Here is a 23,757-nt window from a genome sequence, read left to right as displayed (position 1 = left end):
ATATAGCCTTTCTCTTAGTCAGAATATACTTTACCTGGAACTAGAGTACAATTTACTGTTTAATTTGGATTTTTAAATAGGAAAATATAGAGTAATGATTAATATAATCAGTGTTCATGTACTTACAGACTAATTTAACAATTAATTAACAAAAATATTAATCCTTTGTCATGTTTTTGGCAGATTTTAAAGAATGTTTTTGCCCTGATGTACTTTCAGATTTAATAACAGAAATAATACAAGGAACTTACCAGTGCCCTTTATCAGTTGTTTACATGTTATTTCATATGTTTTATTCTCTCTTCATTTTTTTCTGAACTATTTGAGAGTAAGTTGGAGGAACTACGACCCTTTGCCTTAAAATACGTTAGCTTATTTCTCAAGAATAAGGTAAGGGGACATTCTCTTACATAACCATAGAGCAGTCCTTTGTGGGTTTTTATAGTTTAATTTTGAGGATCATCTTATATCTAAGTTCTTAGATACGCCTCATAATTGGTAAATATTTCACATTGCTTCAGGTTCCTATATGGTCAGAATTCTCAGTATGCTTTTAAGCTTCTTAACTAAATGCATATATATCAATAGTTTGTTTTACTGTTGGTCAAGACATTTTGAAATTCAAGAATTAAAATGCGTTTTGCTGACTTCTGCTTATATTTCATTGGTCTGTTGTCACCAGGTATTACAGTACTTTCAGGTACTTTTTGAACCAAGAGATACTAATCAGACTTTAGCCTGTCAGTGTTCTTTGTACATTGATACTGTAAAGTATCAAGTTGATACTGTTCACCCAACAGAGCAATTTTAGTTGTCCCTTATCACCACCTCCTGCAGGGATGATAATACTTAATGCTTGTCCAAGTAATATTTATTCTTCTACCTGTTCTCCCTGTAGGAGTACACACTTTTAGGGCAATTGATTTATGGATAGAGACATTTATATTATGTATAATAATGCTGGAAGTGAGCACATTTTCTTGTGAAAATTAAACTCAGGACACTAAAATTCTTTGTACACATCTAATCAAATGAGCAACTGTCCATATTGGAATAATAAAAGAAGGTGGGTTTTCCTTATGCCCTATTTGTGTATTCTAGAGCCCAGTTTTTCTTGTGCATGTAACATCTGGAGTTTTCTTTTGTTATATTTGCATTTTAATATAAAATTTATATTTCTTTCCTAAGTATCTAAGTTTCAGTACTTTGTTATACATTGTCATGTTTGCAGATATTGATAAGATCCTACTCTTGTTTTGGGAGAAAACTGTCATAGTGAGGTGTCCACTCTAGCCTGGTATTTTAGAATCTAGAAAAAAATAGATTTGGATTTTAGAATCCTTGGGCAGTTTACTTAATCCTTGAGAGACTTGGAGTCTCCACTGTGAAATGGGCTAATTAATATCTACCTTAGCAGTCCTATGAAGATTAAGTGAGATAATGTGTGAAAAATACATATCTCAGTGATTGCCTCATAATTCAGTAAATACTAGCTTTTAAATATAAAGATAATGATACTCACAGTTTGGTTTTGTATAACAAAATATTTAAATATCCTTTTAGACTAGTTTTACTAAGCCTATATTGTTCTATTGTAGTACTCAGTACTCTGGATGCAGTATTTTAACTGTTCTCTTGTGAACTGAGTAATAGATTTCTTAAGACTTTCTAGGAGTTTTTAAATGTATACAACTGATCCTTGAATAACAAGGGTTTGAACTGCATGGGTCCACTTACACGTGGATTTTTTTTCAATAAATATGTTGGAAACTCTTTTGGAGATTTTCAACAATTTGAAATAACTCAGACAAACTTTATGATTTTCTTAAAATATATTCTTTTTTTAACAACAGGAATTTTATTTAATAGAGCTCTTAGCTATTAGAGAGACTATAAAATAGGGATGTTTAAAGTGATTATTGACATAAAAGGAACTGAAAAGTTAAAAAAATTAGACATCATGAAACAGTAGGTAGACCTAAAGAATAATACAGAGCTAGAAATTAAAAGAAATTCTGGAAAGAAAAAACCCAATGAATAACCTTAAAAGGAGATTTATACCAACAGCTGACAAGATAATTCATGAACTAGAAGACAGTTGACATCACAGAAAGTAATAAAAACACAAGAGGCCTTAAAAGATAAAGAGAATAGAATGAGTAGGTCCAATATACATTTTTAAAAAATAGTAATCATATTAACCAAGTCTTTGAAATTTGTTCTCCATAATAACTTTTTTTTATGACTTTTTTTTTAAGATTTTATTTATTTTTTAGAGAAGGAAGGGAGGGAGAGAGAGAGACAAACATCAATGTGTGGTTGCTGGGGGTCATGGCCTGCAACCCAGACATGTTACCCTGACTGGGAATCGAACCTGCGACACTTTAGTTCGCAGCCCGCACTCAATCCACTGAGCTACGCCAGCCAGGGAAATTAAAATAAATTCTTTTCTCTAGCTTACTTTGTTGTAAGAATACAATACATAATACGTATAGCACACAAAATATTTGTATGTGCTATCAGTAAATGTGCCGGTTGACAGAAGGTGGTTAGTAAAGTTTTGGGAGAGTCTAAAAAGTTATATGCAGATTTTCCACTGCATTGGGGATCAGAGCGCTAACCCTCACATTGTCCATGGCTCAACAGTACTGGTTTATTCTCCAGTAATCCTGTGATGTTGTTTGGTCAGGGGAGATAACTATATCTCTTTTGAGTGCTCAAGAAGCATGCCTAGAGAGTGTGTGGTTTAACTAGTTACTGGTATATAACAGGGCATTTATTAGTTAACATGTATGTGATTACTAAGTGCCAGGTATATTTCTAATAGCTTCTGTGTAATGCATCACTTAATCCTTATAATAACACTGTGAGATATTGTTGCTATCAGAAGCATGTTAATGACAAGGGAACTGCTCAAAATTACAGAACAAATGCCTGAATTAGGTTTTGAGGAAAGGTCAGGCTGATGCTAAAGCTTTTGCAAGAATGCCTAAAAACTAACACTCTTTAAAAATGCTGATGTACATTTTATTGGGTTGACCAAAAAATCTGTTTAGTTTTTTCCATAAAATAAAACACACATTTTTCATTTTCAACAGTAACTTTATTGATTTAAATATTTTGAGTATGTTGGCTACCTGCCACTATTGGCTCCCAGTGGGTAGAGGCCAGGGGTGCTGCTAAACATCTTCCAGTGCATAAGACAGCCCCATAGCAAAGAATTATTTGGCAAAAATGTCAGTGGTACTAAGAAACTTTGCAAACCACTCTGGACATGTTTGATCAGTCACAGCACCTTCTCTACACATTGCACAAATTTTTTTTTTTGCATTTCAGTTGTGTTTTTACCTTTCCTGAAATAATAAAGAATAATATGCTGAAAATGTTGTATATTTCCTTCCATCTTCAATATTAAAATGGCTGCACAAAAATTAGCCAATTTTGGTAAGATTTTTTAAAAAATGCACACTGATATGACAGCTGTCACAATGCAGTCTAACATAATTGTTTTGAATGATGTTAAAGACAACTAAGCACTACTAGAACCATCATGTGGGAAAAACTAAAACTTTTTGGCGAACCCAATAAATTCTTATCTTAAATACTAGTGTTCCCTTTGAAGGCTTTGTTTAAAACAACAGAAACTGGAGTGGTGCTGCAGAGTAAAAGCAGAAATCACATTCCTCCACTCTGCCACCAACTGTGAGGCATAGAATAAAATAAGAAAAGCAGGAGATCTAGTCTTAAATTTCAATTTTGCAAATGAATATTTACCTTTCTGATTAGGTTTACTGTCTGGTTGAATAATTCCTTCTCCCCTTGTATCCATCTCCAGTTTTGTTATAGTATGACCCTAGCCCCATAATAATTCTTTCTTGAAAGTCAGATTATTTGGGTATGCTTGGGAACATTTAGGTAGTTGTAGTCTCATTAATATACTGATCACATGGACCAAATTGTCTTATCCGGTCAACTTTTTGCCTCTTTGCCCTTACATTTATTCTGTTGTGTTGGTACCCATAACAACACACACTTACAGCCCAGTAATGCAGGGCAAAGCTTCCTACCCTGGAGCTTTTTCCTGTACTAGATGCCAGCTCTGAGGATGATGAGCGTGGGAGTTTAATAAAAACCTGGTTTCCTGACTTATCCCATTAGATTAGATTGTCTCAGTGCTGAAATAGAGGCTTTAAGAAGGTAGGTAGAAAGAAAGCAGTGCCCTGCTTGAGGATAATTAATACGTGTTCAGTTTTAAAGTGAATGGATTTTTTGCTTTGTTAACATCTCAGAAAATGTCAGTGGCTGTAATGTTACTATTTATTTATTTACTTATTTAGATTTAGAAAAGGTTTTATTTGTTTATTTTTAGAGGGGAAGGGAGGGAGAAAGGGAGAAAAAAACATTTATGTGTAGTTGCCTCTTGAGCAACCCCTATTGGGGACCTGGCCCACAACCAGGCATGTGCCCTGACTGGAAATCAAACCTGTGACCCTTTGGTTCTCAAGCTAGGCATTCAATCCACTGAGCCACACTAACCAGGGCTAATATTATTATTTAATAATAATAACAACCTATAGTAGAACATTATTTAGTTGGCACCAAGTTCTCAAATTAGTAGTCATTTGCCTTGGTAAATTCTCTATTTTCCCATATTCCCCCAAACTTGCTTTTCTTAATAGTTTTCTGAGTTAATTTTTTGAATAGGATATATAATTACAATATTGAAAAATATGGTCCCCCTTATTTTTTACATAAGTTTTAAGATGCTTATGTTTCTCATTTTATTTTTAAAAACTTAAAATACATTTTTTAAAGATTTTATTATTTTTAGATAGAGGGGAAGGAAGGGAGAAGAAAGGGAGAAAAACATCAATGTGTGGCTGCCTCATGTATGACCCCTCCTGGAGACCTGGCCTGCAATCCAGTCATGTGCCCTGACTGGAAATTGAACTGGCAACCCTTTGGTTCACAGGCCCGTGGTCAATCCACTGAGCCACACCAGCAAGGGCCATTTTAACCATTTTTAAGTATATAACTCAGTTGCATCAAGTGCATTTACTATGGTATGTAACTGCTATCAAATCTCCAGAACTTTTTCATCATCCTAAACAGATTCTCTATACCCATTAAATAATAATCAAGCCATGTGATGTGTATAGTTTTCTTGTTACTTTGCCACTCTTATAGTATGGTAATACACTGGTCTCCTCCACTCCATCTATTCTAAGAACTTCTCAATGTTTTGAACAACTTTACTTCTCCCTGACTTGCGTGTTAACTTTGCGATAATTTTATTCTAGACCAAGTATCCTCACTTGAAGTCGGGTTTTTGATCATGATGAGAAAAAGTCATATTTGAGTTTGTCTTATCTCCCTACTTCCCATGAGGACAGGAAGTGGATGGAGAGATTTTGTGCCGAGTTGAACAAGGATGGTATTTGTGGTCTTCCAAATAGATTCTGTTATCCTCAGGACATCTGTAGCTTCTGGCATACGAGGCATCATGACTTTTGGAAACTAGACATTCTTTTTCTTATTTCTGTGGTCTTTTAAGTTTTGCAGGCTAATGCTGATTTGCTTATTTATCCATTCCTAACCTGTAGCACCTGTTTCTCTTTTTCCAGAATTGTTTGAAGTTTCTTGAATATCCTCTTGCTCCAGAAGTTACACCGTCAGAAATTAATCATTCTCATGCATTTTTTTCCTCCCAAGTTGTCTTTTTTTGGAAAACTTTTTGTAGTGAAATATGACACAAAGCCCATGAGACACAAAGGCACAGTGTAGTGAATAATAAAATCACCACTACTCAGGTTTGTGAATAGAACATCACTAGTACTCCAGAAGGTTGCCCTGGTTTCTGGTTTGTTTGTTGGTTTGTTTGTTTGTTTGTTTGTTTTTAAAGTAACATGTATCCTTCTCCCTCCCTTTTAGAAATTAACCACGGGTAACCACTGGCCTGGGCTTTATGGTAATCACTTTCTGGCTTTCATTTGTATTGTTACCTACATATGGATTTGTAAATAGTATTTTAATTTTACTGGTTTTTGAATGGAATCATACTGTATATATTTTCTATTTTGCTTCTTTTGCATATTCCTATATATATGTGTTGATCTAGTTTATTTTTATTGCTGCTATTTTGTAAAATATATTACATTTGTCCATTTTATCGTTGGACATTGATATGTTTCCAGTTTGGACTGTTAAGCAATGCTGCTATGAATATTCTTATACATTATGTCTGGTGCAGTATCTGTATTCTAGGGTATATACCTGAGAACACAACTGCCAGGTCACAGGATATATATATATATATATCTTCAACTTTAATGCCATGTTGTATCCAAAGTGGTTTATCAATTCATGTTTTCATTAGTAGTGAATGAGAGTTCTTTTGTTTCACATCCTCATCAACACTTGATTTTGTCAGTGTTTTCAGTTCCTCCCTTTTCTTCTTGCTTGACTGATAGAGGCACCAATGGACTGTTGTTTTACATTAAATGTACCCATATTATTGAGTTCTATCTGTACCTTCATACTTCTTTCTAAGTAGCACTTAATCTCTATATTTCTCCCCTCTCACTTCATCTTTAGGCCTTCAAGAATTTATACAACTCAGTAGACTGCATAATCCAGTTTTTCTCTTGGGGAGTTGTAATGCAGTTGCATGTTTATGACAGTTTTTGCAGATTTCCATTTAAGTTTTTAAAAATTCCAAACTCTTATATTTTACCTGAGAAATTTTAGGCAGTCTCATTAGAGCAGAGTGGAATCGGGGAAGGAAGCACTTTAAATATTATTTAAACATGTTTAAATAATGTTTAATAAATTATTAATTATTACTAAACAGTGCTACATGAAAGTAAACATTTGTCTAGGAAAATACACACAGAGCCACAAGAGAAATAATCTGGGGAAAAATCTTGGACTTGATACTAGAGTGGGAACAATACCTGTGTGTATAATATATACACATTTTAAGATTAATAAAACATTCAACATTTTTTAAAAGATTTTATTTATTTATTTTTAGAGAGGGAAGGGAGGGAGGGAGAGAGAGAGGGAGAGAGGGAGAGGGAGGGGGAGAGGGAGAGAGAGAGAGAAACATCAATGTGCAGTTGTTGGGGGGCCGTGGCCTGCAACCCAGGCATGTGCCCTGACTGGGAATTGAACTGCGATACTTTGGTTATTCAACTTTTTTATTGGACAAAGAATATGACCACACACACAGGATGAAAATGAATATGGATACTCTGGAGAAACAAGATGGTATGTTGTTTTCTTTAGATGGTAGTAAAGTGACATGCACTGAGGAGCAAGTTCACTGCTAGGATTTTTAGCTAGTGTGACCAAGATGGAATACTAGATTAGTAGTAAAATTGTTGAATGTTAGCCAGATGATTACTTTTTTTCTGGTAAAACTTTATTTGCAGTACATCTGTACAAGCTTTTTATCACAGAACATAAAAATTAGCTTTAATTGCCATTTTCAATTGATGTCTTTCTGATTTAAGCTCTTTCATCTTAATAGATTTTTATTTCAGTCATCAGTGTAATGAACTATAAATTGTGCTCATTGCTGAAATAACTTCTGTCTTTGATTTATAATAAAGGCAGATTTCTTCATAAATCAAAGTAATTACGAGATCCAAGTTAATTTCTTTCTGGAAATGGATTAAGTATTTAAGAAAATATTTGATTACTTTTAGTATTCATAAAATAAAGTGTTTTGCTTATTTTTCTTTGAAGTTAGACTTTTTTGAGTACAGTAAGTACTCAATGTGACTTTAAGCAAAACAACATAAGAAAACCAATTTTACTGCAGGATAATTGATACAAACAAAAATTATATTCCTTTGGCATCTCAATGTTTTAAGGAAATTACATTGAACAAAACAATGTAAGTTGAGAACCTATTGTATATTAGTTTTAGACAACTTAGAAATTGATTTCTGTGAAGAATATGGTATAGTTTGTATTATAATGTTACGAAAAACTAATATAAATGAGTATTTTTGTCAAGAAGAATTCTGTAAAACTAAATCTTAAAAAACTAAACTTTTTTCCTCCTATTAAGTATGTGATATTTAATAGGAGTATCTTATGTTCAGTTGATACAGGAAATAGTAAATGGAATGATTTGTATTTAAGTTACAGTAGTGCCATATTTCTGTCTCTTTGGTTGTTTATAGAAACCTGATATACATTATTCATTTATGCCATTATTAAAGAAATCAAGCTGAATGTGTGAACCATCTGATTTTGTATTTAGGACTTTGGATTGCTGGTAAAGGAAACTGAATTAGAGCTTAAACAAAAATTACAGGAGGGGAAGCTTTATTGGCTAAATACTGGAGTAGTTCACATAATTGAAGAACTGGCAGGCAGTTTTGGGACCTTGAGGACTGGAAGTGGGGGTACAGTGTTTCAAGTATTCTACCTTTCCATGTCTCTGGGCACTGGTGTGACTCTCTCAGGCTTGTTCTGCCTCATGTCTCCTCTTCCTTTTAGTGTCTCAGTAATACTTTCCATGGCACCCCTAGGCCAAAAGAAATAGCCAGCAGTTCTATTTATTAAGTGCTTAAGGCTAAACAACTTATTTCCTAACAACATAGCTATTTGGAAAATTGATACATAAAATTTGAAAGAAAACATTTAATTTCAGTTTGTATTCCCGATGAATACTAAACAAATTCTTAAACCTTGTAATAAGATCAGACATTCCACTTCTGTTTACTGTTCCACATTGATTTTTACATGGTACTTTGTTTTTATAATAGGAACTGCTAAAACCCCTGCTTCTTAAAGAAATGTCATTGAGAGGAAAGTTTTGTGAGCTAATGTCAAAATTTTTGAATGGTCTCAGATAGTCACTTGTGTAGTCTGCTAATGCCAGTTTGCTGTTTCCCTCAAGAACTTTAAATAGTCCTGTATTGCCTATGTGAACTTACTGGTTTATCTAGTAGGAAAGAAGGATTTTGATTGGTTTCCTCTTGGATCATGTGGTTGAGGGAATAGTTTGTGATTTGGTCCACCTGGATTTACTCAGCCATTCTTATTCTTAGAAGGGCATAATATTCCATTGTCTGTATATATCAGTTTACCTGTGTCCAGTCATTTAAAAATTATAAACAGTGACTAGGGGTGATGAATACTCAATACAGTGTACAGATGATTTTGTTGTAGAATTATGCACCTGAAGCCTGTAGAATTTTGTTAACCAGTGTCACCCCAATAAATTCAATAAAAAGGAAAAAATATAAACAGCACATAAATTAACATCTTGTATAAGACGAGGTCTGTCTGGGGAAAGTCCAGCCATTGTTAATAGAACTAGAACAGTTTGTGCCACATTGATGTAAACTGGCAGACAAGGAGAGTGGACTGGAATGCACATGCATGAACAATGATAACTTCATTGTACTAGTCATTGCGGGCAGTAGGCTGCCATTGAGTGAGCATGTGTACTGTGTGGCTGTCACATTCAAAATGACTGAGTGAGTAGGGCAATGAACCTGCATCAAATTTTGTGTTAAGCTTGAACATTCCTCTGCAGAAACTACTGGGATGATTCAGAAGGCCACAGCCATGGGCAGCTGGTGATTGGCAGCTTCATCACAACAACACGTTCGCTCATGCATCACATCTCGTGCAGAGTTTTTTGGTGAAACATCAGATGTTGGAACATTTGAGTTTGGTGAAACTCAAATGTTGAGTAGGAAAATGACCTGTTCAGGATATCATAATCTGTCTAGTAAAACAGATAGAAATGTAAATAATTATAATGATATGTAGTAGGCGTTACAAAATAAAGCTATATTGAAAGTGCACTTTCATAATGAAAGTAGTTTTCAACAAAAGAATTGAAGGATACACAGGATTTATCCAAATGGATAAATCAGTATGAGTAAATCAGGCAAAGGTAAAGGCAGTAACAAAAGCTTATGCATGAAAAATTTAAAAGCAGCTTCAAGTTGTTTATTCAGAATATGAAGTTTTTAAGCAGGGATGTTTTAGGGGAAACTTCTGTTGATGGGATGGGTTATGCCAGGTGATGCTAAAAGAGGAATTGACCAGAATCAGTTTTGCTGTAAGTTCATTTGTAACTGAGTTATTTTGCTTCTTAGGTAATTGAAATCTAAATACATTTAATTCAGCATGGTTGAGAACTAGTTTGCTAGACCAAATGGTGGTGACACTGGTGGCACAGACTACAAAGATCGAAATTGAGCATTTCAAAGAATTGGTGGGAGTTGGTATCAGATTTTATTAGAAATGGAGTCAGATGGTTTCTAGCCTCGAAGATCTAAGCAGACAAGATTACCAATGGAGCAGTATTAAAAAAAAAAAAAAAGACATGTTGGGGGATAGGGGCGGGCGGCCAGGGATTCTCATGTAGAGTTCGGAGGTACTGTACTGACAGTCCAGGGAGATCTGGGACTCTGGTACCGTGCTAGCAGTGGCAGGCAGGGTTGGGAGGTCTTTGGTGGGAGCAGAAACCTTGAAGATACAGGCTTAATCATTTGCTTGGGGGAAGAACTGGATACTGTTGCATGTAGTACTGGTCAGGTGTGCTTATGGGTTTTAAATAGGTCTTGGAAAAATAGGTCTTATGAAGAAAAATGAGAGAATAAAAGCAGCCCAAGGAAAGACAGTTATGTAGCAGTTTCTGTATGTAAAGGCTTTGTACTAACGTGCAGTGCAATATCACCTAAACCTCTCATTTGTGTATTACCTACATGATTTTTTGCAGTATCTATATACCAAATGGGAATGCATCTTAAAATCAGTGGTATGTTGTAGTTTTTTTCTTTCTTAGTGGTATGCATATTTAATGGTGCATCTTGAATTCAGTGACATCTCAGAGTCAAAATGCAGAATATTGTTCCAGTGTTCATTAGCATAAATATATAGTGTTTGTTTTTTAAAGGTTTTTTTCTATGTTCCATTTAAATCATTTCTAATATTGCCAATAGTAAGTGCACCACACCACAGAAACACTGGTAATTGGAAAAATAACTGTATGCTGTGAATATAGGGTTTAAGTTAGATGTTGAGTATGTATAAATTAATAGAAAAGAAAAAGTGTAACCTCTTTCCAAGGTCTTTACATTTCTGTGCATTTTGGCAGATTGAAGTCCTGATTAAAAACAAGTACAGAATGTGTGTCCAATCATACCTGATGTTTACCAGAGAGCTTGAATATATGCGTTATTCCTTATGCCTCTTTCAGACATTAGCTCCTTTGATAAACTGTTTTCATTTTGGAAAATGAAAGAAATACACGAATAGTTCAGATTGACCTTGGAAGTCTGATATTAATAGTTATGTTCACAAGTTATTGGAAACGTGATAATTCCAATTATCTGTGTGGATTTTTTTTCATGCTGAGTTGAATAGTAGTTTCGTTTTTGATGTATAAAAATATACTCCATAATATGTGTAGAATAGGTTTATATTAAGCTGTATGCTTGAGAAGTTTTTCATTTTTGTTTCAGAATATTTTACCAGTATTTTAATATATTTAGTATAAATAATTTAGACAGTATACTTTCAGAAAAGCTGGCCCCCACTGCTGATTAATGGGTGAAGCAAAATGATAGTTTAAGACTTTTTTTAACTTAAGGTTTGGTTTTTGTTTTCAGTATGAGTTTTTCTGAGTTAATTTAAATTCAACCCTGTAATAACAAAAACAGGAAAAATAAGCCATTAAGTTTTTTTTCTTACTAGCCTTGACTTAATTAGTACTTTTGCCCTCCTTTTCCTAAGTAAAGCATGTTGATGAATTCTACTTTTTGACTTTGAAAAGTTCCTTTTCTTCCTGTATTTGGTGGTAGTCACATGTGTTCTGTTTAGGTGAGATAAATAGTAGTAGTTTAGAAGGGTGGGTCAGTCTTTTTTGGGGATCTTTTGAATTGTATGGTTTTAAAGGGATTCTTAAGATGGTGTTAAGACAATTTCCGGTGGTTTTGTTTGTTTGTATGTTTGTTTCTGGTTTTTGGCTATTTAATAATTGAGGAGAACTACTTGGAAAGAGTAGGTATTTGAACTCACCGTTTTAAACAAAGCCCATATTGTAGTTTGTGGTTATTGAAGGTTTTTTTGGTTTTTATTGGCTTGTTTTTAGAAAATGAGTAGCCCTCTACCTATTTACCAGTATATAAATTTTAACCAGGCCAGTAGAAGAGTGGATTTTTTAAATTGCACATAGCCTCTACTGTTTGCATTTGTCTCTCTTTTCTGAATGTACCTACTGGCCAGCTGGAGTGGACAATTTTTAATTGTGATGACAGCAGTTAAAATTTCACACCTATTTTTTCTCTTCATTGTTAAGTTGTATGCTTAAAGAATGAATTTGTATTTTTATCAAGTTTTCTAGTGCATTAAACTGAGTGGAGGGAACCAGATCTTTGAAGAGTCTATTTATAGATGGAGAAAAGAACATTAAAATCCCTAATATATAATAGTAATATACTAATAAGCAATAAGCAGATTAGCTATGTTTAGGATACTGATAGCTATTGTTTTGAGTGTATTTTACTTCTGGATATTTCCTAGAATTGCTGTTGAACATTTCAAGTACATAGGCAAAATAGGAAAATTCCTCTTATTTATACATGGACATACTCTTGACTTTCTGTGGTAAACCGACCTTCAAATTAAGTTGTCTTTTTAGAAAAGAAACATCTTGTGCAGCTGTGAGGGGAGAAGGATTGGTGTAACAAAGGAAGGATTTGGAGATTCTCCTTTTTTTCCTTTAGGGCAGAATGCAGAAGCAAAGCATATTAGAATAAGCAGTGTAAATTTGCAGGTCTCAAATGACATTGGTATATTTAATTTTGCCTAATTTTTTAGTTGTCTTTTTAAAGAAAAATTGCATCTTTGGTCTTTGCTACATATTTCACTGATTGGTTTTCTTTTTCTATTCAGTACATAAGAAATCAAAGTTCGTCATTTAAGCCTTAGTAAAAATTTTTTGAGAACCCATTGTTAAAACTGCCCATTTCATAGGAATTGGTCATTTAGGTGTTTGTCTAAGAAAATGCAATTAAGATTTTATTCTTTGACCAGTAGGAGGCAGAGAGAGATTCTGCAATTTCATGTTAAGAGATAATCATATGAGGGGCAGAAGTCATTACAAGATCACTCCATATCTCTCTCTCCTTTCTCTCTTCTCGTTCTTAATTTAACCTATGATATGTGAGGGGAAATATTTCCTCTTTAGGGGAAAGTTCTTTTCTCTTTACCAGAGTTAACTGAGAGCAAGTAGCAGGACATTAGTAAGTGTACAGGAATTGCTTTCTCTTAATTTCCCGAAGGTGGACCTTAGAACTAGTCAAAGAAACAAAAATCAGGAAACATTTTTCCTACAGTAGAGCTATTCTTTCTGATCTTTCCATAGTGATTATAAATATTGAACTGCCTGTGGCATTTAGATTAAATGGTCTTGCTTGACTTTTAATTCAGTTAATTTCTAGTGATTTGAGTGCCTGGGTTTTTTGTCATCTTAACAACCAAGACTTAAGTATTTCTTTTGATTTCTGTTGCATTAGAAGGGGTGTGTGTGTGTGTGTGTGTGTGTGTGTTTTAGGAACAAAGGAACATTCCTTCATCCAAGATGGTGAACTTAAATGCTGCCTTATAAAATTAGAATTTAAATTCTTAATTTCAGTAATATAATGATGCCTACCTTGTGATTTTTTTTTAAATGGTGAACACGGAGGCTGAAAATAACACTGTAGATTACTCATAGAAATTCCTTACAATTCTATTAATGATTTATTATATTTGAGTTACTAGTATGAAGTGAATGTGTTCTATACAGAAGTGGTTATAAAGAGGAGGTCAGAACACAAAGAGAAATGTTTACATTATTAAAATTATTTAATATTTGTCCTTTTTAGCAGATTGTATGTAATCTTTAGTTTTGTTTTGTTCACCACCAGAAAAATCTTCACCAAGACTTCATGTGTGCTTTATGCTTTCCCCCTTCTCACCCCTTGCATAAGGATTAAGTTTAAAAGGAAAAAATTCTTGTAAAATAAGTGATTTTAAAAGGTACAGATCAAATTTGCTGAAGTTGCTTTGATCACAGTTAATTTTTTCTGAGAACATAGTTAGGCTTCTTTTTGTTTACTTGAGATGAAAAATGCAATAAGGTGCACCTGAAATTGCAACCAAATCTTAACATTTAAAAATGCTAGAGCAGCCCTGGCTTGTGTGGCTCAGTGGATTGAACGCCGGACTGTGAAGCAAAGGGTCGCTGGTTCAGTTCCCAGCCAGGGCACATGCCTGGGTTGCTGGCCAGGTCCCCAGAAGAGGGGGGAGTGCGAGAGGCAACCACACATTGATATTTCTCCTTCTCTCTTTCTCCCTCCCTTCCCCTTTCACTAAAAATAAATAAAGAAAGAAAATATTTAAAAAAATACTAGAGCACAGTTATAATACTTTGCCTTTGACTTCTCAGATTTGAGGGTATTTTAGCCACTTAAATGAAGACAAATGATCTTAAGTCTTGATCCGTCACCAGCTATTTGAAATTCTCTTGCAGAACCTCATTTGAGGGCTGTATTCAGAACTTCCCCCATACCAAAACAAAACAAAACAAAACCTGTCTCTGCACTTACCCACCACCACTGCCCCCAGCCCCAATGAACCACGCTATATACCATCAATGTAGTCTGTAGTCACAGAATTACCAAGATCTTTGGTTATTAGCTATTGAAATAGAGATTTTACTTGTTGTAGTGGATATTATCATAGTGTTGCTGGTTCAAGAGACTTTTTAACCAGTAAAAGACTTTTTGATACAGAAATGTGATTTTAACATGGAGTTCAGCTGATGATTTCTGAAAACATATTGAATTTTGTTTTTCAAGGAGAAGGTTGTGTTTATTGCTTACGAAATGATAATATTTTAGCTGTTTATCTGTGTCCTGCAGCTGGCAGAGGAATGCTAGTACGCTGGTCATGAATTTGCGTTTGGATACCTGAAAACTCAGACTTTGCTTAGTGTTTCCAAAAGAGGTAGACCCTAGCTGGTGTGACTCAGTGGATTGAGTGTGGGCCTGAGGACCAAAGGGTTGCTGGTTTGATTCCCAGTCAGGACATGTGCCTGGCTTGCCAGCCAGGTCCCCAGTGGGGGAGTGTGCGAGAGGCAAGCACACATCGATGTTTCTCTCCTTCTCTTTCTCCTTTCCTCCCCCTTTCTCTAAAAATAAATAAAGTCTTTTTAAAAAAGTAATTAAAAAAATAAAAGAGGTAGAAAAAAGATGCAGATCTTTTTTTTTCCCCCTTGTTTGAGGATCTCACAGTCAGGACACTGCCTCAGTTTCATTTACTGTTCCTTTTTATCTTTTTTGAAGCATGGTTCTAATAAGTAGGGGGAGAAAGTCACACTGAGGGCATTCAGCCTGTGAAATATTCCATTGACACTGGAGTTGCAGCTCCATGAGAGTAGGAACTTTGTTTTGTTCACTGCTGCATCCCCAGTGCCTAGAATAATGCCAATCACCTGAAAATATTTTGTCAAGTAATTGAATCTCCACCACAGTGAAGTTAGGATAGGTAAATGCATCTGTGCTTTTGCAACTCGCATTGTTTCTATTTTCATTTATAGTTCACATCAACAGCAAATGTTTTAGAAAACCTGAGATTTGGGCTCCTGCTCAGGGGGTAAGACCAAGCCACAGTAGTTTTATTCAGCTGATAAATGCTTGAGTTTTGGTTACTGCTGGTGAATAAATCATCTTCCCACCATGGAATAATTTTACCCAACGTACCATAGAATCTGAGTTTGGGAAAGTATATCATTCATCAGATACACAAAAAGTTATTAGGCATAAATAAACAAACTCTAAAGCTGAAAACCTCGCCCAGGGTAGTGACAGTTGTGAAGCTGCTACTTAAAATTAACACCTCTGAATTACTTTGTATTGCTTCCACCCTCAAGTTTGCTATGAATGTTTCTTAATATGTAGTACATATGTAAGAAAAGCCATTTCTTTAACATTGAAAATAAAAAAATTTATTTAAAATTATTCAGTGTTGCCTTCTGAATGTTTTGAAGGCTTAATTACCCTGCATTTGAAAGTGAAACAAGACTATGCAAAAAATAGTCCATTGTTCTTTTGAAGTTAAAGTGCACCTTAGTCAAAAAAAGCACTGCTTAACACACCTCCCCTGCCCCTCCTCCCCCACATACACAAATTTGTAGTTTGGATTCTTTTATTATAGAAATGGTCCAAATTCATGTGCCTCTTTGCCCTTGTTGTAGCTGATATGTTAGGTGGCATACAGGTGGTCACATAAGCTGTTTCTTGCAGATGTCTATTCCTTCTTGGCTTTCTCAGGGCCTCCATGCCCTTCCTCTGAGTCATTCATTATCTTCCATAAAGGGATTTTGTGTTAGGTTTTCCTGTCTAATGCAGCTTCACAGTGATATCCTATATTATCTATTTAATATTCAGTTATATTTATTTTTATTCTTTAGGGTTTTCTCTTATAATAGATAAAATCCTATCCGTAGTATAATATGTGACTGTAAAAGTTTTATCTCTTATTTCAGGTAACTTCAGATATTTTTTTTACCCCCCCTTGGAGATGAAACTTAAGGATGACCATAATTAACCCCTTCCCCTGGCTATTTCTGTTCATTAACGCTTAATGTGTTTAAGACATTTGTAATTAGACACTTTAGGTTGCTTAGATTTAACATAACTACTTTATATTCTACTTCTTCAATGTAAATATTCAAGGTCACTCAGACATAATTGCTCTTAGTTTCTGAGGGTTACATGATTCATATCATGGGATACCCGCTGGTACCGTGGGAAGGTAACTCGGGGCACCAGGGATTTCGTTTCAGATCTGTGGCCTTTATGTAGCAGTAAATAGTCCTAACAGGCATGGGCAGCTTTAAATTTTTGTTGGAAATGTTTCACAATTAACATACTGTTTGCAACCAAGTAGGTGTTTTGATTATGGCCTGGCATGACAGTTACAGAGAAGAATCATTGCAGTAGACCTACCTGAACATTTTTGTTGTGTTGAATCAGCCTGTTGTTTGGTTCACCTCTTGGAACTTTTAGCCTGTGGAAACTTTACACAGACACTTCTGTTTTAATGGACTTCTCATATCTTTGACAGAATAAATTATCAAGTAATTTCTAAAACATCAGATGATTTTTACAATACATACAGTGATTTTCTTTAATTAAATCTAGTACCATCAGTTTATTCTTGCCCCTAGACTTGATTTCTCTATTGAATTTAATGCCATTTTCTCTCTTATTACCTCTGGCATACATCTACCTGGGAGGCACCTTTGAAGTCAGCATGTCTTAGCTGGCACAGCTTCCTGGAAGCTACCCTTGATTGTCTTTATTCTACTGGCCACAGGCCTTAAAATTTGCAGTTAAGATCTGACAACTTGCTCTGCTTTGGGGGATGGCGGGATCTATTCCTAATCAGTTACCAAATTCAACCAACTAATGGTTTCACTTTGGTGTCCTCCTCTATATTTTTTTGGGCCCTTTGCAGTTTATATCTGAACTACTAACTAGTTCATCCTAAGTGACTTTTCCCACAAACCATTCTGCCTGCTGCTTTCTACTGTTTAACACCACCATTTGTGTAGTATTAGTCTCCTGCTCCTGAAGATATCGGTTTCCCACCATTGAACAAAATCTAGACTCCTTAGCCTGGCATTCAGACTCCATACTTGTGTCCTGTCTTTCTACCCTTCCTGAACGCTCTCTTGATAGTCTGACCTATTTTCTGTTTCTCAGAAATGTGCTTTCTTCCCACTGTGGTATTAATAGCTATCCTCTCTTGAATTACTTCTGTCCCTTCTTTCACTTTACTTAAAACCCACCCAATTTGTAATATCCACTTGACAGTCTCCATTTCCTGTGAAGCCTCCCTCCAAATTGTGAGCTCACGCATATCATTGGATGGTTAAACTCACAGCACTCCAGCACTTCTTGGGTTATAATGAGCTATGTCTCATCATGTTCTGAATGTACGGTAGTCTCCCTTTACTTGCAGTTTTGCTTTCCGTGGTTTCAGTTATCCATGGTCTGAATTACCTGGGGTCAACCACAGTCTAAAAATATTAAATGGAAAATTCCAGAAATAAACAATTCATAAGTTTTAAATTGCACACTGATCTGAGTAGCATGATGAAATCTCAAGTCATCCTGCTCTGTCCTGCCTGGGCTGCAGACCATTCCTTTGTCTAGCATATCTATACTGTACATGCTACCTGCCCCTTAGTCACTTAGTAGCCATCTTGGTTATCAAATCAACTGTTGAGGTATCACAGTTCTTATATTCACATAACCCTTATTTTACTTAATAATGGATCCAAAGCACAAGAATAGTAATGCAGGCAATTTGGATATGCCAAAGAGAAGCCATAGAGGGCTCCCTTTAAATGAAAAGGTGTGTATATATTGGAAAAAACTATATGTAGGGTTCAGTACTGTCCATGGTTTTAGGCAATGCACTAGGGTTCTTAGAATGTATATCCTCAAATAAGGGAGACTACTGTAATACTTTTCTAAGTGGAATGTGCCTTCACATAACTATTTTATGTTTGTGTAAGGACAAAGAGAACAAACATCTGTTCCTTTTTTTCAGTGACAGTTTATATTTAATATTATTCAGTATTATTCGTTTCAAATGTATAGCATAGTGGTTGGACAGTCATGTACTTTACAGACTATTTCCCCTGATGAAGTACCCACCTCGTCCCACACGTAGTTATAACAATATTATTCGCTATATTCCCTATGCTGTAGTTTAGATTTTTGTGGTTATTCTGTAACTACCAATTTGTCCTTCTTAATCCCTTTACCCTTTTCACCCAGCCCCCCAACCCCCTGCCTCTCTGTCAATCATCTCTTCTCTATATCAGTCTGTCTCTCTTTTGTTTGCTCATTTATTTTGTTCTTTAGATCCCACCTATGAGTGAGATAATATGGTATTTGTCTTTCTCTGACTGACTTATTTCACTTAGCATTATACCCTCTAGGTCCATCCATGCTGTCATAAACCAACATCTGTTCTTTTTAACAAATGTTTATTCTTCTAAAGTAAAATTAGGATAATTTAATGTGCCTACAGACTTAATTTTTGAAATTTGATAATAACCTTAATATAATACAAAGGAAAAACAAAAGGAAAAAAATTATGTATTTCAGTATTCAAATACTCACAAAAATTATACTCTCGTAAGAAAAGTCCCTAGAAATTTACAAATCCCCAACTTTTCTGCTGTACTGTGTTGTTCCTTCTTAAACAATTTAGTAAGAGCAGTCTTGATACTTAATGTGGTTTATATCTGAAGTTACAGATTATGAATACCTTTATTGCCCTTCTAGTACAGTATCTGGTTAATATGGCATGAGTTAAAAAATTTGAATTAAGAATTACTGGGAGCCAAAAATACTGCTTGTAAAATGGTTAGGACACTTTTACTATTGCATAGTTAGGTTTCCCTTTTATGGTTCTCACTAAGTTAAAAAAATAAATTACAGAGGTTAAGGGAATAATGTGCTGACCCTCACCCTCATTCCATTGCCCCCAACCAGTCCTTTACTTACACATAAAAGATCCCTCCATAGAAGCCAATTCTGTGTTAAACTATCAAGTCTAAGCCTAAGTCTCTTGTAATCATAGTTTTTTTTCATTTTTTGTTTTTAAATCTTCACCCAAGGACATACTTACTGATGTGAGAGAAACATTGATCTGTTGCTTCTCTTACGTGCCCTGACCAGGACTTGAATTCAGGACACCTCAGTTTATGGATTAATACTGCAACCAACTGAGCCATACTGGCAAGGGCCCTTGTAATCATAGTTTATTGAAGTGCTTGTACTGTAGTGACAGAGGTTTAGTGAGAAACCATCAGAATGATGCTTAACTGATTGAGGAAAACCTTTAAGTAGGGTGTATCTGTAGGTTCCTGGAAAATTCTGCTTGTGCAGTTCTGCAGTTTCTAAAGGCATGCTGAGGTCTGATTTCACCCATTTTGTTCAATTAAGCATTCTAAAATCTGCAGTTCACTAAATAACATTGTAACAATTAAAAAAATAATGTATTATCCTAACATTCTAACTTGTAGAGAAAAGTCTTGTAGGAAGATATAAGTGGTCTAACTTGATTCTTAGGATATTCTTCATTATATAAAACTACTGGTTTTTCTTTTGCAGATTTCCTTGTGAAACCTTCTAGTAGAAAAGTTCCTTGGACGGACTTCATTTGGTAAGTTTGGTCTCCCCCCACCCCCACCCCACTACTCTCACCGTGCTGTTTTGAGGTAGCTAAAGTGAATTTAGATACATTTTGGGGATCCATTTGTCCATGTACACAATTATTTAGATGAGCTCTTATATTTTCACTTTAATGTTAAATCTTTAAGCATATTTTTTTACTAGGACTCAAGCAAGATTGCATTTTTCATATATAATTGTACCATAATACAATGTATTGTGCCTGGAAACTCATATTTAAGTAGAGATTAAATGAGCTATAGCCCTAATCTTTTGTTTAAAATAGATAGTCCTTAACAATGTGGACTTCTTTTAAATTGAAACTTGATTCTTGTTTTGAATTTTCTTAAATTGTTGTTATATATCTGTATGAAAACCAAGGCCTCATTACTAAACTTGGTGGTACTAATCTGATGTTTAACTAGAAAACCAGTTCTAAAAACTTGTTAGTTTTCTCCTCAGTGTGGATATTAATTCCAGAATACCTTTCATGTCCTTAAGCTTTTATTCCATTTGTACTGCATTCTAAATCAAGCCACCTTTCTTCTTTTGTAATTGTTTCCTGATTCTCTCTTTATTCTTTTTGTTCTTTAATCCAGTAAGTACACAGTAGCCAGAATGATCTTAAAATCAAATCATGTCACTCTGCTGTTTAAAACCTGTCAGTGGCTCGCCATCACACTTGGAAGATAGTTTATACTCCTTACTATTTATATGGTCTTTCTGTTACACATTTCTTCAGCTTTAAATTGGACCACTGTTGTGACTCAGTACATTTGAGCTGCACTGATTTCCTTCTTTTAATCCTTCAAAAATGCCAGTCTTTCCTGTCTCAGAAACACATGCTGTTTGTTCCCTGTACCGGAAACTGCCTTGCCTTGCCAAGAGACCTTTTCCAACCACTGATACGGAGTAGGACTCCCATAACCCTGCCCACCCCCCATCTCTGTCTCATTGTGTCATTTGTTTCCTTCATCACATTTAGCAGAATTTGTAACTATTATTTTTTTGTTTCTATCTTCTGTATTGGAATATAAACTCTGTAGTACAGAAACTAGCACAGTGTTGTATTGTCTGACACATACTAGGTTCTCTGGTAATTATTAACCGACTGCCTGCCTGCCTGCCTGCCTGCCTGCCTGACTGAAGTGTAGCACACCATTTTAGTCTTTATTTGGTGCAGAAATGAAAGGTTCTTTCCTGTGCTTCTGACACCTCCTCCCACAACAGTCTAGTCTATTCCCACTCAGTAGTCAGAGCCATTCTTTAAAGTAAGTCGCCCATGCCACTGTGCTCACAACTATGCAAAGCTCCACATGTTCTGGTCCCTACTGCTTCTTTATTGTCCTCTGTTCCTTCACAGTGGTCTGAAAGAGTTTACTTTGAATATTGAATCCCAGACTCCCTAAAATACCCTGTATTCATGGAAGTTTAGCAAACCAGAAATGCTGGCTTTGCATGAGAATATTTTTTAAGGCAACTTCTTAAAGATGATAGTGCTCTTACTAGCATGTCTTTAAGTTTGTAGTTGGGTATTCCTTCCCAACCCCTTTTGTTGTTCTTAAAAACCTGGTAAAGGTATTAACACAATTTATGTGACTTTTCAGATAAGTTTAGAATATTGGGGAAATAACACAATTTTTTGGTATTTTGCCTGCAAAGCCAGTTTGGTTCTCACAGATAGGATGATCCATTTTGAATGTACAGATAAAATGTTCCATAGTATTACAAGAATATTGTTTTTGTGCTTGCATGTTGGTTTTAATTATTGCTGTATTATTGTCATCCATGGTTCATAACATTTTTCATATTACTAGCAACATTAGGAATATGGACCCTTGCTACTTATTAGCCCCAATAAGTTGGGCCCAGAAGGATTTTCACAAAAGCATATGGAGTTTGCATTTGACTAGTGAAGACTGGCTGGGTAATACTCAATTTTTTCTTGGCTGACTCTGGTCAGGTCTTTGGGTCTATGTATATGCAGTTTCTTTAATTAGGGTATGACCACATAGGGGAAAATTGCCAATTTTGTCCCTTTCCCCCAACTCTTTTTAAAGATCCAGGCATAAAGGAAAGAAAAGCTTTGGCAGACACTGAAGAAGAGACGGGGATTTATCCTCCTAATCTGGGCCTCCTGTCATGGTAAGTAAATAAAAAATTGGAATTGAACTCTTATCTCGACAACTAAGTGAACATTAATATACCCACACTTAACCCATTTTTGTTGTTGTAATAAATCATTTCATTTTTCCTTTCCCAGAACTGTTTTCTTGTCTCTTTCTTTCATTGTTTACTTAATAGTATAATTATAGAGTATTCTAATGTATTAAAGCCATTTCATTTCCATTAACTTTAATTCTGTGAGTTAGATATTCTTTCCAGTCAGGTAGTAGATGGAGTCAAGCCTAAAACCCATGATTCTTGGACTGTAGGTTTCTTTTCTTTTTTTTTCCTAGGAAGCAAGATGAAAACTGTATGTATGTGTATGGGTAAGAGAATTATGATATGGTCATACATGTGTTCTTTATGAACTTACCTATCTGGATAGGAGCAATTCTGTACCATCCCCATTCTGTTTAAGGCAGTGTTTGTAGCCCAGAGAAGGTGAAGCATCTCTGTGTATCTCTTCCTACATCTTTGACTACAAAGAGCATTTAATGGACATTTTAGTGACCTGTGGGCCATTTAAGACCCAGGCCCAGTCCAGGCAGAGAAGATGGAGCAATGAATCAGACACATTTCTGTCAATCCTGAGAATATGTAGATAGTGCTTTAAGGCTTAAAAAAGAATGGTCCCCTGTAATATTGTCCTGCTTCTGCCTTGTGATGTTTCCTAAATGCAAACTGTTTAATGCTGGTGCACAAAGAAGGAATTGAAAAGGCCATGTTAATTTCAAGCTCCATTAGGGACATGGGTGGAAAATGCTTTTCAAAATTAAAAACAAACTAAAACAGAAAAACTAGTTGTGCAGAAATGTCATATTAAAAGGAAGAGAAAGGTAACGGCTCTCATTTCAAGCTGGGCCACTTTTTCCTTAGTTTATGGGCATAACAACTATGTATCTTAGACCCAACTGATGAACTTTTAATATTATTTCTCTAGACTATATTTTATTTTATTGGTTTTCCCACAGAGTTTTTAATGAATTGAAAAGCATTTTCCTAATATTTATATGGTGTGTATGCTGGTGCTAATGAATAGCAAACGATGAGCTTATTAAAGCAGCTCTGTTCTGTACTGAGGGGTTGTCCTTCATCGTATTCCACATAGCTAGCAACAAAGTGGCTTCATCCTGGTGCTACTGGGTGGGGCCTTTGGTGCGCTGCAGACAGTCTTTATGGTGGGCTCTGGAGATGCTTCTTTGTGCAGTAGTTGGGGAGCAGTATGGCCATGTGTCTTTAAAAATTTTTTTTTTTCATAAAGCAGCAGTATAACACATTTTTATAAATACTTTTATAATTCTACTACCAAAACCTA

General features: G+C 35.3%; 1 protein-coding gene across 10 annotated transcripts in view; it reads left to right on the top strand.

Annotated features, from left to right (window-relative positions):
* The window catches only part of MTMR3 (myotubularin related protein 3), a 117,438-nt gene that overhangs the window by 37,897 nt on the left and 55,784 nt on the right, over positions 1–23,757 (top strand). For 9 of the 10 annotated variants that reach the window (XM_045826790.1, XM_045826786.1, XM_045826785.1 and 6 more), the window contains exons 2-3: positions 20,217–20,268; positions 22,337–22,421. In XM_045826790.1, coding sequence (XP_045682746.1) covers positions 22,419–22,421 — 3 coding nt within the window. In that variant the 5' untranslated portion in view covers positions 20,217–20,268; positions 22,337–22,418. Of the gene's footprint in view, positions 1–5,949; positions 5,969–20,216; positions 20,269–22,336; positions 22,422–23,757 lie in introns of those variants that run through there. The other variant, XM_045826783.1, reaches the window with a different exon arrangement.

This window comes from Phyllostomus hastatus, unplaced genomic scaffold (assembly GCF_019186645.2).
Source record: "Phyllostomus hastatus isolate PE091 unplaced genomic scaffold, TTU_PhHast_1.1 phas_scaffold_760, whole genome shotgun sequence".
In the NCBI taxonomy this organism is placed as follows: domain Eukaryota; kingdom Metazoa; phylum Chordata; class Mammalia; order Chiroptera; family Phyllostomidae; genus Phyllostomus; species Phyllostomus hastatus.
The sequence above is the reverse complement of the archived record's forward strand: the minus strand, read 5'-3'. Positions and strand labels throughout refer to the sequence as shown.